Below are 16,766 nucleotides of genomic sequence, written 5' to 3'. Positions count from 1 at the left end.
ACCCATGGCCAGTGGAATTTTACATGCAGGGTCGAAGTGAGTGGGATGGCGTGGAGAGATGTAGGAGAGACAGAGAGAGATGTGTGAGATGAGACTGAAGAAGATTGAAACGTGAGAAGGCATGTGCAAGATGCGATGTCTACAGTTATACGTTTCATTTGACCACGTGGGAGATTTCAGAAGAGGGGAGAAGAGAGATGTTGGAGATAAGACCCAAGGGGCCGTCCATAAATGACGTCACACGTTTTTGGACAATTTTTGACCCCCCCCCCCCTTCGTCACACAGCGTCACAAGTCAGACCCCCCCCTCAAATATGACGTCACAAAGCTCTGCCCCCTCTCAAAAAAAATAAAACACGCTTTAAATCGCTTTAAACTATTGTCATTGTAGTGTGTATTTAATGTGGCGCTGCACTCTGATCTTGTAGGAGAAAACATGTATTAAAAGTCTATTTAATTAAGTAGAACGTGTTGTCTATATTTATTTAAAGTTGCGCATTTTGATGTGACGTCACATTTCTCAAACCCCCCCTCGTCACACACAAATGTCTGACCCCCCCGCCCCCCTAGGTGCGTGACTTTATTTATGGACGGCCCCCAAGATGTCGTCATGAAAGATGTTAGATGACAGATTTGAGAGGTGGATTGGAGTCATTCATTCAGCAGTGGTAGACAATGGCTCATTATAATTACTTGCTCACAGCCCATTCCCTATAACGCCCCAATAAACATTGGAACCCAAAATACTGAAGTCTCTGGTCGTGACGTCACACACGACATGTGTTGGCCATGTGGTATGGCGTCATTCTTCGACATTACTCGATATCATCTTGCGCACATCCGGATGACGTCACGCGCGAGTGAAAATTGCGTGGGTTGACGTCACGCCGTCCTCGCTATGTGCCGTGACGTCATGCCACCCCCTGACGTCACGCGTGATGGCGGCCGCGAGCTGCTGAGTCCCGCGCATTACCCGCACCCTCCTCAGGTCGCTCGCCGCCGCTGCCGCCCCTCCGCTCCGCGCCGCCGCGGTGAGACGGCCTCCCTTCCCGCGCTCGGGCTCGGGCGTCGCGTCGAGGTTCAGTCGTCGCCGCTCGGCGACGCGGGGCTTGGTGGACAGGCGAGTGCGTGCGGGTGCAGGCCAAAGCCCACTGTCTTGCCTGAGTGGGCCGCCCAGGAAGACTTCGCCTCGCCCCCCCCGCCCCGTGGTTGAGAGACCCCCCCCGGGGGGGGGGGGCGCGTGAGGGATGTTTTGCCCGTGACAGGAAGACGCGATCTAAGAGATTCGGCGCTGTGATCTTGTAGCTGCACCCCTAGGCTGTGTCCGACGCGAGTTTTACGCTTCGTCAATGAGAAGAAAAATACTTTAAAGTTCCGGATGTAAGGTTACGATACAGTCCAGCTACAGTATTTAAGATGCTGTGTGCCGGAAGTTAGAATTAAATAGACGCAGCCTCGCTCTGCATGTAAGTTACTCGACGAGAGCCGTGTGTGTGTGTGTGGTTAGTGTCGTGTCTGTGCCGTGCAAGCGAGGCGCGGACTGAACCGCGATTTCAACTAAAATGTCCGTCTCTGAACTGCCTCGTAAGCGCTGTCCGCGGCAGGTCGCAGCGTCGTGCCGCGTGTTTTATGAGCGCGCTAAGCAAACACTCGGCGCTGACACTGTGGTACGTGTACGATTGTGTGCACGTTCGGAGTCGCGGTCGTGTGGTGGGTGGCGTCTTGGTTAACGGTGGACCCGCACTGTTCATCAAGTATTAGACTTCGTCTTTCTGGCGAAGGTGGCCGAGGTGGCTGGCCAGGCAGTAAGTAATGTTTTTTATTCGTCCAGGAAAGCCTCACCCAGTCTTGAGACTTAATTTCGTCAGGAATGTCCTAATACGTTTAAGGTTTGTACATTTCTGTTCAAATTAGTGTTTGGCATGTGACAGAAAAGCGGAGAACGCAGAGAAAACCGCACGTATCCGATGGTGTTCAGTACCTGGAATCCCCTGGCCTGTTTCACATCAAAATAATACCCAGGCTCAAACAGCGTCCGAGATCGGAATAAATTGGGCGCACTAAGTGTTGACTAGTTTTGGTGCAAGGACCAGGTGCAGGGGCTGTGTCTGACCTCGGTCGTGACCCTCGGAAGCCTCCTTGTGAATGAGAGAACTCCTTTCGTCCTCGCGTAGCGGTGCCAAGTCTGCGCGTGTTTGGCCGACGCGAGGCACACACATTGAAGGCTGTCGCGTCTGAAAATGTTCGAGGCCCGGAGCCAAACCCAGGCTCATCGGCAAAAAAAGAAACCACAGTAACATCTTTGTACCTGATTTTTCAACAATTTACCCTTGCTCGTGTTGCCCGGTCTGTCTTGAAAAAGCAATATGTGTTATTGGGCTCTGGCTTGGTTAGTTAAACATAATTCCTACATACCCACATACCTTATTGTTGTATATATTTTCCTTTTAAGGTAGTGGTATCAATACATGTGTCGAGTTTTAATTATTAGTGTCCACTTACTACCAAATGCCATATTTTAACTTTTTATTATAATGTTATTGCCAAAGATTTACTGACGCTCAAAACGAACTTTCCTGCATTCGGATGTTGAGACTGGAGGAATCCAATGAGCTGTGAAGTTTTTTTTGACAGATGTCCAGTGTTTCACGGGCCTGACTATGAGATTCTCAAGGCATAACCCGTCTAGGGTTTGCCTGTGTAAACAAATGCTGTTATAAAACATCAGTATGTAGGAGCCTTGGCCTGATGTACTGTAAATATTTGATTTCATTCAGATGGATTTTTGTCATTTCATTATGCAACCACCGACTTTTCCTCATACCGATATATGCCTGCCTACTTACCCTCACCTCTCCATGTGCTTTTCTTTAAGAAGACATGTATACATTTGCACCACTCTTAGAGCACATGGCTATCATGAAGGTGCTTTATTTCACAGATGGGTATAATCTGTAGCTCTGTACGCTATAATCCAATCTACCAATATAAATACATTCCTAGCTATCTCCTTACCCACTTCCCTAAATTCATGTGTACCTTCCATCCCACCCACAACGAGCTAAACAAGCATTGTTATGATTTACCGGTTTACCTTGTGTTTGTGCTTTCAGATACCTACCTAAAAGGGACAACGTGTATTTGTAGCCAGAGGTGTGCACTATCGTCCGTTATAAATCAGGCAGCAGACAGCTGAAGCTACCTGGAATTTTATCATTCTTAAATCATAATAACTGAACAACCAGCGTCTGGGAAAGATTAGTAGGTGGGTGTGGAGCAGTACCGACATGCGGGGTAACTGAGCAAGTGCATGCAAGCAGAAATGGCTCTGGTGGGCCTCACAAATATTGCTGGAATGATGTTGTTGGGGATAATTATTATAATACTATTAGAGGTTGAGTTCACTGCCCGGAAACCTGGCAAAATGTCTCCGCGTTGTGGCTACGTGAGATTAGCGTCGCCACGAAACGACGGTCGAGCACATGCCCCTGCGAGAAGCACACTCTGCACTTGGGATTCCTGGGATTTCTTTAGCAAATATGAAAATGCCAACGTTTTTATAATGCTTCCGGATGGACTAAAACCCCCACGAAATAGTCACAACTTACATAATGTCACACTTTCCTTTGGTACTGATGCTGAATACCCTGCACTTGGATTGTTTTTTGGGACTGAAGAGATGCAACTTGTTATTTCGAATTTGGAGAGAAAAATATATGAAGATGAGCACCGTCCTCAATCGGCACTTTTGAATTGTCCCTAGCTTCAAAGTTTAACAGCCAAACACGAGGTTCATTAATTCATGATTTGTGCACACCACACAATGGCTATTGGAACAGAGATCTGTAATACAACACTAAATGTGTTGACAGCAGGGCATGAGGTGGCTTGCACACAGAGTTTATATGAGGTCAAGAATTATATTTGGCCAGTTCCCTGCGTTACAGTTCCCGTCCTTGTTCGTTTGTCTACTTGTGCCAGCCTAGCTCGTGCCAGACTATCATGGTCACCATAGTAGCTGCCGTTCAAGAGGGCAGGTTAGCCTGCCTCACAGACACAGGTTAATGTTTACGTGTGAGAGAGGCAGCCAACCTTGACGATCACGCAGGAGGTTATAAACACGGCGGGCTTCTGAATCAACCTTGTTTTCCGTGTGCATGTCCATGTATCAGCTAGGATCCATCTCACCTGATGCAAATAATAAGCTATATATTTTGATTTAAAGCTTTCGTGACTGCAGGGATTCATATTCTTGGTTCTTTTGGTAAAGTCACGTAGAAGGCAAACAATAAAATAATAAAAATATAAAACAATAAAATTCTCACGACGTTTCGACTGCAACACAAGCAATCATCATCAGGTGTGAAAAACAGCAATTTGACAAAAAGTGGCGTTTTTCTAATCGTTTCCCTTCTACGTGACTTTACCGAAAGAACCAAGAATAATAAGCTGTATGGTTAGCTAAGTATTACATACTAAATCAAGCCTTGTTACAAAAGGACAAGTCATCTTTTACAAAATCTTTGTTTTTTGTTAGTATACAGAGCCAGTCATTGTGCATTGAAAAATCTTTTGCTCGTGGTCATGTGGTGTTTATGTAGTCTTCTGCTGCTGCTATGAAGCAGTTTGGCTGCTTCCAATCGTTTTGCTGTAATGCGTAATCTCAATGGCTAGTTATATGACCCGTGTTCTAAAATAGATCAATATGCTGCATTGGCGCCGCTTTTAAATGCATGCTTGCAACATGTTAATTGTTTCCATTCAGTGGAACCGGTCAAAGTTAGTGCTATTTTTAATCTGGGTTGTTTATAAATCAATCTGCAGAGAATTGTGAGCTGTCTGATTACAACACAAAACGTGAAGCGCCAGTGCAGACCGTCTGAAGAGATGTGCGGCATACGACGTCGTGCGCTTTAACTGCTCCACTGGCATGACATGGTGGTCCCAAGCTTATAGCACACTTGAACAAGGAACTTAAAGGGTGATGCAGCCCAAACGGCAAATGGCTCTGGTAGATGAAGTGCGCACCTAGACCACCGTGTGATACACGTGACTAAAACTTTAATGCATACTCTGCCTTATTAATGAAGCTGCAAGCTTGTGTCGTACAGCTTGTGACGGACACGTAAAGCCCTCTATCAATCCACTGCTGGTTGAGGGCTTGCCCACACCGTGTGGGTGATTGACCGCACTTCACCACGCTGGTGAGTGCGGGTTTGTGAAAGCAGGAACCATAAACATCAGCAGAGGGCAGCTACACGGCCCTCTACCACCCACCATGCAGCCAGGCAGCAGCCTACGAAGCATGTTTTGGACATTGTGGCCACCCATCCAAGCACTGTCCAGGCTGAAAGCCTGCTTGGCTTCCAATATCTGGCGCGTCCTGTTGAATGTTGTCACAGTCCCGAGGTGTGTAGCTATGGGATAAGCTCTGTTACACTAAAGGCACTGCTCCATTCTGTATCCCAGCCTATTGGCTTTCCAGACCAATATTTTCCAGCAGCATTTGTTTCAGTGAGAAAACGTCAAACCAATTTAAATTGTCGGGATCCCATCGTCAGCTGGGCTTGTTAAAATTGCTGCCGAATTGGCAGGTGTGTTTAGCAGAGGATGCAGTTCTGCTTACAAATGCTTTTCCCCATGAAACTCCGCAACAAACGCACAGTGAGTTTTTGTTTCGCTGCATTTGTTTGAGATACTCAAGTATTCTGATGGCCTGCAGCATTGCCCACATTCATCGCCACCCCACTGCTATCCTGCCTTTGTTGTTACGACGCACCCCACCCTCTGGAAGTTCCTGCCCAGACCACTCCCCCTGGTCCTATCTCTCTGCTTTCAAAGCCTGCCTCGAAATCTTCCTCTTCAACCCCCGTTCTTACAAACTGCCTTAATTTATACATTTTCTCTCCCTTGCTCGGTCCTACCCATTCCCTGCCCAGTCCCTCCCCATTCTCCCTCTGTATTCCTGCGCTCTGAGACGTTGGTTACTTCCTGGTCGCATTGCAAATGTAACGTGGTTGGCGTTTTCAATGTCGAAGATTTAAATGGTGATGTGGTTGCCTTGTGCTGCTCGCCGCAGGGTGTCCCTTTTGGCGGCTGACGGCAGCCGGTGATATGGCCAATGCGTGTCCTCCCCACAACGACAGCAACGCCTCGCCCGGTCGCACGCAGCTGCAGGTCACCGGTGAGTGAGTGAGCGACGTCACCGCGGTTCGGCACTGAGCATACACATGCTCAGTGCCGAAATGGGTGCCGGTACCCATTTCGATACGCCAGTGCTGCAGCATATCATGGTTTTTACACATCGCAACAAACATAGTTTCAGGTGGGCACTGCCACCAACGTCGATTAAAAGTAGGTGGGCTTTGGTTGGATATAAGACTTATGAGGGAAGTTGGATGGTGGTTAAGAATCGTGACAGTGGCAGCCAAGGAATGGAGGAAATAGAGGAGGTCCACTGGGGAAATCGAGCGATGAAATCAGCTTTTGTGTAGGTGCTAGGCGGAGAGGCCTTCATCCCACAGATGATTGATCGTGACCAATAATGATGGTCATCATATTGTGTTGTGAAATTTTTTATCGAGGCAAACCCAATCGCATCCCCCCCCCCCCCACACGGTGAGTCACCTGGAAATTCCGTGTGCCATGGAGGGTGGGGCACTCCGGCATGACAACAGTGACGCTGCCTGAGCCTCTCGCACGCGACGATTCTGCGTCACGGCGACAGGCAGGTCTGATGAGACGGATTCGGAGGGGGGAGTCATACAACTGCACAGGGACTCAAGATGAGGGGGGCCTCCCAAAATGTACAATAAAGTGTTTTTCATGTGCCTGGGAAGGAATCGGGGCAGCTAACGTTTTTATCTCGACTCGCCTGGTTACGGGAAAGCCGACTCTGTTCGGGTTTCTGTGCGCAACGTTCCCATTGCCTGAGGCGCGTCTGGTTGTGTTTTGAGTGCGTGGTATGTGCGTAGTGCACGGGACAGGTTCGGTCTGTGTTGAATATTATATTTAATTAAGTCTTTTGCACGTAAGCAAGATTTGGTGGAAATGCCTTTTGACGAAAAAAAAGTGTGCAACCTTCTTAATGCTTTCATTATATTCTAAAAGCATTTTAGACATCGTTGCCTTGCGCAAGGCCTGTCTGTGTATCACATGGACCGTTGCGTAATGGGCGATGCGGGTGAGGAGGGGTGGTGGTTGTTTATGGCGCAGTAAGCGAGTGGTCGTTCGTCGTGTTGACGCGGGAAGCTCATGGGCTGGTACAGCGCTCGTATTGACAGCCTCCTGACCGCACCGCCTTGGCTGAGAATTTTTCCAAGATAGAGCCAAACATACTTCGGCGATCATGTGCGGTAGTAAACCAGTTGACCGAGTCAAATATTTTTGCGAGTCAGTTCCCCTCGTACGCGGTTTCACACTGTAGCTCGCAATGTTTGAGCGCCTTTGCTCCCGTCACGTCTCTTAAATCACAGCCAACCAGGTCGGAGAAATCAGGCAATCAACAAATATAAAAACAACTTACCACATTCTTCATGAACGATTCCTGATAACAGAAAGTTGTGTAAAACAGGCTGACAGTTTCAGGGTTTTTCCTTTCTAAAGCAGGGTCGTTTTTTAGTTATTTGGCGGCGTGAACGATGAATATTTTTGACTTGTGCACCACTGCCAACCAAGTCCCATCATTTTAGCACCACCATGAAATGAACCCAAACGGAGTTTGGTTCCCTGCCCCAGCTAACACCAGTGGCGAGTATTATACCAAACAGACCTTGCCCTCTCACTTCTCCCCCCTTTCATACAGTTTTCTAGTAATCGTATAATTTTATAACAAATAGTCAGTGAGCGAGGTTAAAGACTCTTAATTCTTCGTGTGACTTACGTCAGCAACCTGACATTCAGGTAGCATAAGCTATTATTGCACTGCACCGCTTATTACAATTACAAATAGTATGCAATTATACCCATGACATGCTGCATCAAATGTAAGTGTTCGTTCTCCACTGTATTTCTTGTTAGATCAGTACTGATCTTCTGGCATCTTCTGGTGTAATAATTTTGTCCAAGGATCGTGACCTTGGGCTCCCTTAACTGGTCCTACCATTGTAGTCGTGTTCAGTGTCCCGATCGCGCCGGCTACACTCAGGTTTTGTCATCCTTTTTTCTCCTGCTTTCCACCCTTCCGGCTGTAACCTTGCTTTTGGATTGTCATCGTCTTCATCCATATGATGAAATTGTATTGATTTTTGGATATTCAACATTTACCGATCGTTCGCACTGAAGAGACAACGGCAGCCTGCTGGGTCACACCACCCCCTCGTGCGCCGTGTTGTCCCGCATAGGTGCTCGCTATCGGCGCTCACCCCAACAGCCTGCTGAGGCTATCGCGGGAATGTTTGTCTTTGTGTGCCCGCCTCTGCCGGCAGTGGTGAGCGCCCGACTTCACGGCGTGAAGCGGAGCCTCATCGGCGGCAACCCCTACGTGGAGCTGCTGGTGGACGGGCAGGTGGACACCTCCAAGAAGACGGAGAAGCAGAGCTTCTCTCCCAACCCTCAGTGGTCCGAGCACTTCACCGTGTAAGCGCACGCATGCTTCGCCCAGCCCCGCTGGTGGCCGCGCCGCTGCCGACCAGCGATGCCGCGGGGACCGCCGTCACCGGCCCGATGAGGCCTGTTGTGACTTTTGTTTATACCGACACGAACCATTAAAACCCCTTATAGCTCATCGGATTCCTCCAATATAAATACATATTCTGATTCCAAGTTAGCACAGGATCCTCACAATACAGGTGGTTTTCTAAGCCGAGCTGGAACCAAAACCGTGCTACGCTGGCCTCCCCCGACACATCTGAATCTGGCTCAGGGGTGACTTGGAGATGCCTTCGTCCAGCAGTGGATTGATCATGGCCGACGATGTTAATGATGATAAACTGGCGCCCTGTTGCCCGCAGCATGGCGGCGCCCACGAGCCGGCTGGAGTTCCGTGTGTGGGCATACTACCCGCTCAAGAACAACTCCCTCCTGGGCCGTGCTGTCGTCGACATCCACAAGGAGCTGCTTGAAAATCACGGCAGACGTACGTAACGGCAGCAGCGGCAGCGGAGGTGGCAATGATGCTTGCGGTAGTGGTGGGTGGTGGTGTTTGTGGTGGCGATGGTGATTTTGGTGTTGGCGGCGGTGATGGTTGTGGCGTTAATGGTGGTGGATGATGGTGGTGCTGGAAGCAGTGGTAACAATGGCAGCAAGTGGTGGTGGCAGTAGTATGGTGGTGGTGGTCGTGGTGGTGGTGGTGACATTGGCGGAGTTTTATAATGGTGGTTGTGGGTGGCGGTGCTGATGATAGGATTCCTCATCATGGGGACCACCAGATTGGTGGTGGCAGCGATGTCCAGAGGGTGGAGTTCCATCTTAAAACCCAGGGCCACCCTATCATTCACGTGGAACGCCGCCGCTTTGTTGATAAGCGGAGTCTGAGGAGGAGGGAATGGGCACAGGGTAGGAAGGGGAGGGGAGACCCAACCGAATAATTGGAGGAAAACAGGGGTCCTGGGTGGAAAGTTTAGACACGGTCGCTTGGATACCTTGCCCACAACACAACAAATGGTGGGTTAACAGAAGTAAAGCTCCCAGGGTTCACAGGGGGCTTTCCTGCGCCTGCCCGATGACGTCGCGCTTCGCACAATAACTCAAGAAACTGGTTTATTATGCTGACACCTTGTTGTTTATTTGTATATTCAGTTTCCTCCATTTGTAGTTAAAAAGCTCAGATTATGGGCAATTATACCCATTGCAGGTTTTAAAAGTGGCAATTTTTACCGATGCGGTGTTTAGACTGACAACTAATCCGATTATCTGGGCAAAAACCAGCGCACGTGTGTATGATTTTTTTTTGAGAAAGTGACTGAATGTCAAATCACAAGTAAAGCGCCAAATGGCAAAATCTTGCAATCAGGACTTGTCTGCCGTCATTTCGAAAACTCAAGAGGCATTCAGCGTTGTGTTTTATGCGTTTACGTTTTTTATCTGCTCCTACCACTCCCCCTTCCCCCGGTGTGCCCCCCTTTCAACGTGCCCCCCCCCCTAGTGGAGAACGTATGCTGCAAGCTGCCGCTGACGGCCGAGAACGGCAAGGTGCGCAGCCCGGTCGACGAGCTGGAGGTGTGCCTCGATGCCATGACGGTCGACATGGCCGCCCTGTGCGTGGGCACGGACAGCGGCGACACGGAGGGTGCGCGACACTTCTCTCTCCCGTCCTCCCTCCACTGACATCCTCTACCCTCCCCTCCTCTTCTCACCCCTCCTGTCCCCTATTTTTTCATGTCGACCCCTTCCCTATCTTCCCCCCTCTTATCTTACCCACCTGCCTTTGGTGTGTCTGCACGTTTGTCTACTGTGCTCTCCGTGTGCTGTTCCAATAGCACTCTGATACTGCCCTCCAGACCCCTCGCTGGATTTCCTGGTCCGTGACTCTCATCACTTGGGTCATTCATATAAAGTCAAATTGCACGGGGACTTGCGTTGGTGCGAGGGTGACGCTCTGCCTCTGGCCGGGGTTGTGACTTGCTCTCGTGTGACACGAGGGAGGGTGTCGTTGTGCTGTCTCAGTGGCCGCTGCGCTGAAGAACGGGGACGTGAGCCACGCGGGAGAGGACAAGGAGCCCGACAGCCCCCCCTCCGACACGAGCCCGGAGCGTTCCTCGCAGACGCCCCCCCCGGTCCCCACCTCCGCGCGGCCCAGACCCAAGTAAGCGGCCTCCCCTGCCCCGGAGCAAACCCCCCCGCTCGCGTCTGCACCGTGACCTAAGCGCTTACGCGTTGGATCTTATTATGAACGTTGGCTCAGGTTGCTTTCAACGACGTCAGCGTTGACTCGCGTGACCTCGACGTTTAAACGCCCCCGACCTTGACCGCTCCCTCAGCCATGGCCGCAGCTGCTCATGGTCACAGAGCACCTCGCTTAGTTTGCTCACTGGGTTGAATGCACCTGACCCGGCTGAAGGTTTACTGTCCATTGACATTGGGGACTGTGTGGATATTTGTTTCTTTTATAAACACGATCTACGACTCGACACCGTCCTTCAATGTCTTTCTACACGTATGACCTGGACACTGGTATCAACATCATATGATCACTTGTGTTGCTCAACACTTGCACATGGAGGTGGCACTGCTCCTGCTGCCTGACGTCAGGAAAACTACTTCCCAATAACTTCGAATGCGTCACGATGCCAACCGATACCTCCTGACGCCTGCTGTCTGCTCATCGCGGCAGATCCGAGGTGGACCCGTCACGAGCGGGCGAGGCGTCGGGGGACAGTACCCACGCCCGCCTCTCCATGGTGGAGTTGGGGGTGAACGGCAATGGGGAGGCCGGGCCCTCGGGCAGCCGCAGCAACCCGCGCCCGCGCCGGCCACCGCCGCCGGCGCCACCGGCGCCGCCCCCCACCGTGCAGGCCAACGGCACCGGTAAGCGTGCCGGGCACACGGTTCGTCCGCCAGCACCCCGCTTGCAACCGCACGCTGGCGGCTTCTCTTTCGTTATGTATTCCACGAAGATGGCTGGGTGGCTCAGAGGTCAAAGATCGCTGTGCTGGAGCTGTATGAACACTAAAGTTGACCTATCCGCTGTTATTATAGTCTATGGTTTATATAGTCCACTGTTGATATAGTCTACTGTTGATATAGTCTGTTAAACACCCACTGGGTGATTTAGGGGTCAGAGGGCTGAGTTGGCACCGCTGAGAGCTTGGGTACGAATCCTGCTTTCAGCCTCCTGTGATTAAACCAGGTTCTCAAATGCAAGTGAGTTGATGGTGTCACCCCGGACACCAAGAACTGCACAAAATCAACATTCACACTACATTTGGTTCTGCACCGAATTTGGACAAATTTCAGGTCTGAGAATTTAAAATATCGGGTTGAACGTCACGCGACGAACATTACGCTCGTACGGCAGAGTAGGTGGAAAGGTGCTGCCCTCTACTGATGGACCAGGCTTCTTGAAGGGATCTCGGTGGTAGTTCGGTGATATTCACTTCATGGGAAGGTTTGCACTGCTCCGAGAGATCCAAATGGATTTGTTGTCTCACAACCAGGATAAAATTGGGGGGAAATGACGACGTGTTTTTATGATATGCAATCTCTTCCTCTTGTCTGTCGGCAACAGTGGGAACGGCTGCGGTCGCCTGCGCCACAGCCGCTGCTGGCGCTGTCCCTTTGCCCGCACCTCCTTCAGCCCCCTCTTCCGCGCCGCCCGACTTGCAGAGCCAGGACCAAACGCCGCTTCCGCCGGGGTAAGACGTCCCACTGCATCAGGGTCCACGATAATTGTATTGTCCGTTTTTTACAAAATATCGTTCCTTCCGATTTTCGTTGCGTGTGAAGCAATGGAGTAGTTGTTCATCAAATTATTTGTCTCTTTTGTGTAACTGACAGCATTTGCATTATCAGCATTACTTATTGTAAAGTTCTCACGATTTTCTAACTTATCCAGGCTTATTTTGAGCGAACTGCAATGCAGTAGCATTGTGAATTACAATTACAGATAATTGGAAAAATTATATCACAATATTCGTCGTAATTTTGTGAATAATTTACATTGTGGAAATCCTACTGTGCCACCCTTTGGGGTGGTGACGTTACGCGGTGTGGAGCGACTGCGTTGACCGGCGGTACCCCCCCCAACCCCCCGACCACCGTGTGCTGCAAGGTGGGAGCAGCGAGCCGACCCCCATGGCCGACTTTACTTCGTGGATCACAACACCAAGACGACGACGTGGGAGCGGCCGCAGCCGCTACCGCCCGGGTAGGGCCCGTTACCCGCGACAACCGGCGCTTTTGTTGATGCGCTCATGTGTGTATTTGTGTGTTGGGTTGCGTGGTGAAGTTTGTGTTAAGGGGTGTGTGTTGGGCTGTGTATGTTGAGTGCGTGTGTCTTGGGCAACAAGATTGTAGAAGTTTTTGCACTGCGCTATGAGACCCAGCGACGACTAATGTTCAGGTAATGGTTAACATGAGTAGTGAATTTCTGAACTGGTTCTGGGACTCTCTTCCATAAACTCAGCCTGACATGAGTACCTAGTGCAATGTATAAACACATTGTACCAGGTATCGGGGAGGCAAAGTTGCCTGGGTGTGGTGCTAGCCACACCAGCTCCTCGTGCGCCGTTTAGACCTTATTAGGTGCTCGCTAACAGCACAGTAGTTTTTAAGGTCATACAGGGGATCTTTGTGCTTATTGCCATGTGAGCGTGTGTATTGGGGCATGTTTGTTCTTGGGCGAGTGTTGGGTGTGTGTGTTGGTGATGCACCCTGTCATGGCTGACTAAGGCTCCCAGCGTAGACGTGGCTGTGTGTGCGTTGTTGCAGCTGGGAGCGGCGTGTGGACGTGCGCGGGCGCGTGTACTACGTGGACCACAACACACGCACCACCACGTGGCAGCGGCCCACCACCGAGTCGGTGCGCAACTTCGAGCAGTGGCAGTCGCAGCGCAACCAGCTGCAGGGAGCCATGCAGCTCTTCAACCAACGCTTCCTCTTCCAGGTGCCAGCCGCTCGTTCTCCCACCAACTCGCCCACTCACTCCTCATTCTCTTCCTCGCTGTCTTGGTTCTCTCTCACTCGCCTGCCTGCCTGCCCAGCATGCTGTTTATATAATGTATAGGATATCATTTGGACTTGCATATCATATTTACTTATGTTATTTTATCGTTTAAAGAAAAAATAATTTTTTCCACAATTTTATCCCAATTCTGGGGTCTGATATATATCACGAGACTAAGTATCCATTTGGGTCTCTCACAGAGCTGTGCAGTCCTTTGCGTTAGAGACCTTCCCACAGAAGTGGATATCACAGAGCTATCCTCTGAGATCCACCTGTCGCCTTTTGGCGTTTCGTACGTAAAATTAACGTGCGATCAGATCAGCATGTGAGCCGTTTCATCCGCAAAACTCATTTGTCTCTGTACACGAGCCTGCGAACAGCCCAATGCATTCGCCGGTAAACTCACGGCGCCTTGAGGAGCGTGCTCATCGGAACCCACCAGGGATCTGCGGCGCCGTCTCTCTCGGTCGGCATGGCCCGTGCCGCGCGTACCCGGGACTGTGCGTACGTGCGAGTGTCGGAACCGGCTGCAGCGTGCGCAGTTGTTGGGCCGTCGCGCCCTCGACTGCCGTCGTCGCGATTGTTTTGTTGTCGCCGGGACGCTCAACGTGAGTTGGGGGTGGGGGGGTTGTTGCCGGGCGTGGGTGCAAATGACCTGGCATTGTTTCCTCGTTTCAGACCGGAGGTTTGCCGACAGAAAACGACCCCCTGGGTGCCCTGCCCTCTGGATGGGGTAAATGTGCACCCGCAAGGATAACGTCGGACCGTAAAAATTGGCTAAATCTTTCTGAAGATAACGACATTGATTGTACAACGCGCGTGTGTTAATGAATAGAGGAAAGTAAAACAATAATGGAGAGTAAACATTGCAATTCTTATAACGATCGGAGGACAAAGTTCCGGTGAGTTTGTTCTCGTTCAGATGTTGTGTAACTGTTATTGATTGCAAGTTGTGGCATTATTTATCGTGTTTATAATAATATAATGACCCCCTCCGCACCGGCAGAGAGCGTTGCTAGCGGAGCGCGGTGGCATCAACAGCTTTGGCCGTGATGACGTCTTGACGTCCACTCGCAGTGAAAGTCTTCTGTCGATCCGCTGCTTGATGGAGACGTTCCCACACTGTGTTGGTCATGGTGGTTGTTTGACCGTTTCTCACCACACTGCTCAGTGTGGGTTGGTGAAGGTGGGGGGGGGGGGTGGTGCTCCTGGGCCAGGACTGGCTAAGATATCACTCCCCACTCATCATCGCCAATGTGAAGAAAATCCCAAACGCATCTGTTCAGTCGCCTACTCATATACAACGTTGCAGCCCGGCCTCTCTCAGCAGGCGCGTCGTGCGCTGGGAGCGTGGACGCAGTTATTCGGCCTGCCCCCGTGCCCCCTCGCAGTCGTAGGTTTCAGCGGCACAGCGACATGATCTGTGAAATGCCCTTCTGAGCGCACGTGCGTGTGCTCGCGTAGAGAAGCGGATAGAGCAAGGCGGGCGCATGTACTTCGTGAACCACAACACACGGACGACCCAGTGGGAGGACCCGCGAACGCAGGGGTACGCCGCCCAGGCCCCGACGTACGCACGCACGCACACGCACACGCACGCATGCACCGCGCGCACACGTACACTCACACGCCATGCAACGCAACGCTCGCACGCCTTAACAACACAACTTCTCACGCCTTAACAGCACAATACTCGCACACCTTAACACCACGACTCGTAAACGGACAGCTCCGTGTTTCACTCCAGTAACATTTGAACCGCTCTGTGAATCTGTCACTCTGTGTGTGTCCGTCTGCTGTCCTTCCCTGCTTTGTCTGCCTTTCCCGTCCACGCGCCGTCCCACAGCTGCGTTCTGAGTGAGGAGCCGCTGCCCGATGGGTGGGAGACGCGCTTCACCAACGAGGGAGTGCGCTACTTTGTGGACCACACCATGCGCACCACCACCTTCCAGGACCCCCGGCCCGGCGCCAAAGCTGCCGGGTAAAAACGCGACCCCCAAACACACACACAGCGGCTCCCCACATGCTTCCTCTTGATCCCATCCCACCTGCTTCGCTTGATCCTATATCTGTCTGCAGCATTGCCACTTTGGTGCCCACATGCTTCCCATTTCCTACAGTCCCACCCACAGTTTGGAATTCCACCCGACACGTGGGACACGTTGCTGGTCGAAATGTCCGTTCAGCTTACGGCCCCTGTGTGTCCCCGTGTGTATGCGTGTCTCCCAGCGGGAAGGGTGATCCCATCGCTTACGAGAGGAGCTTCAGGTGGAAGCTCGGACAGTTCCGCTACCTCTGCCAGGTAAGCCTTCATCCCAACCCTCCGTGCTCACCCGACCGACGGAATGAAGTCGTTGACGTGTATGATACGACAAGCCGTACACTCGGGAATTACCAAATCGTACAGTTGAGATTGACACAATCTGCACATCAGGTTCGCAAATTAGCCTACGATAAAATCACCCGCAATGCAGCAGACCTCGTCACATCGCGGCAGCTCAGCAGTTTAGACCTGGACAGCGCTTTGATGGGTGACCACCTTGCACAGCAGGTTGTTACAGGTTGGGGGGGGCGGGGGGCTACACGGTGGGTAGTTAGAGGGCAGTGCAGCAAAAGTGATTGCTTTGCTCCATGCCTTCACCGACCCACACTGGCGAGGTGAAGTATGGTCAAATAGCCCCCATTGTTGGGAGGATTTCCCCCAGCAGTGGATGGACAAAAGGGCTGTTTGTGTGCGTGCAAGTCCAGATGAGAGTAGACCAGGGTTTGGGGAAGGAGCAGGTTGAGTTGGGGGCTCCTCTCCGTGGAGTAACGCAACAGAGTTCTCTCTCCTGCCCGCAGTCGAACGCGCTTCCCAGCCACGTGAAGATCAGCGTCACTCGGCAAACGCTGTTCGAAGACTCCTACAACCAGGTGAGCTCATACCTCTCCTCCACTACCTGGCTGCCCATCGCCAACGCTTGCTACACTCAAGGCTTCATATCTTTAAGAGTGGTAGAGTGGTACGCAATTGAACAGATGGTATTAGCCACGGCGACAGTGAGAGGTCCTCCGGATGTGGTGTGCTGGTTGCCTTGTGAGCCCCCCCACCCCCCTCCACCACCACACCCCCTGCCCCCCACCCTCCACCCCCCCCCCCCCCACGGTGATGAGTGCCCTGTAA

The 16,766-nt window shown here is 51.4% G+C and overlaps 1 protein-coding gene across 2 annotated transcripts in view; it reads left to right on the top strand.

The window, feature by feature from the left end:
• Positions 1–898: 898 nt before the first annotated feature.
• LOC133350957 (NEDD4-like E3 ubiquitin-protein ligase WWP1) overlaps positions 899–16,766 on the top strand; it is a 28,492-nt gene continuing 12,624 nt past the window's right edge. The window contains exons 1-15 of one of the 2 annotated variants that reach the window (XM_061565805.1): positions 899–1,031; positions 6,080–6,184; positions 8,427–8,577; positions 8,952–9,076; positions 10,085–10,228; positions 10,606–10,744; positions 11,273–11,466; positions 12,167–12,293; positions 12,710–12,805; positions 13,369–13,543; positions 14,282–14,336; positions 15,068–15,173; positions 15,450–15,584; positions 15,833–15,905; positions 16,445–16,516. In XM_061565805.1, the coding sequence (XP_061421789.1) occupies positions 899–1,031; positions 6,080–6,184; positions 8,427–8,577; positions 8,952–9,076; positions 10,085–10,228; positions 10,606–10,744; positions 11,273–11,466; positions 12,167–12,293; positions 12,710–12,805; positions 13,369–13,543; positions 14,282–14,336; positions 15,068–15,173; positions 15,450–15,584; positions 15,833–15,905; positions 16,445–16,516 (1,830 nt within the window). The remainder of the gene's footprint in view (positions 1,032–6,079; positions 6,185–8,426; positions 8,578–8,951; positions 9,077–10,084; positions 10,229–10,605; positions 10,745–11,272; positions 11,467–12,166; positions 12,294–12,709; positions 12,806–13,368; positions 13,544–14,281; positions 14,337–15,067; positions 15,174–15,449; positions 15,585–15,832; positions 15,906–16,444; positions 16,517–16,766) is intronic. The other variant, XM_061565806.1, reaches the window with a different exon arrangement.

The sequence above is a fragment of the Lethenteron reissneri genome, chromosome 35, assembly GCF_015708825.2.
Source record: "Lethenteron reissneri isolate LAM-NWPU_2019-01 chromosome 35, ASM1570882v1, whole genome shotgun sequence".
Classification (NCBI taxonomy): Eukaryota; Metazoa; Chordata; class Hyperoartia; order Petromyzontiformes; family Petromyzontidae; genus Lethenteron; species Lethenteron reissneri.
This window is presented reverse-complemented; position numbering and strand designations above follow the sequence as displayed.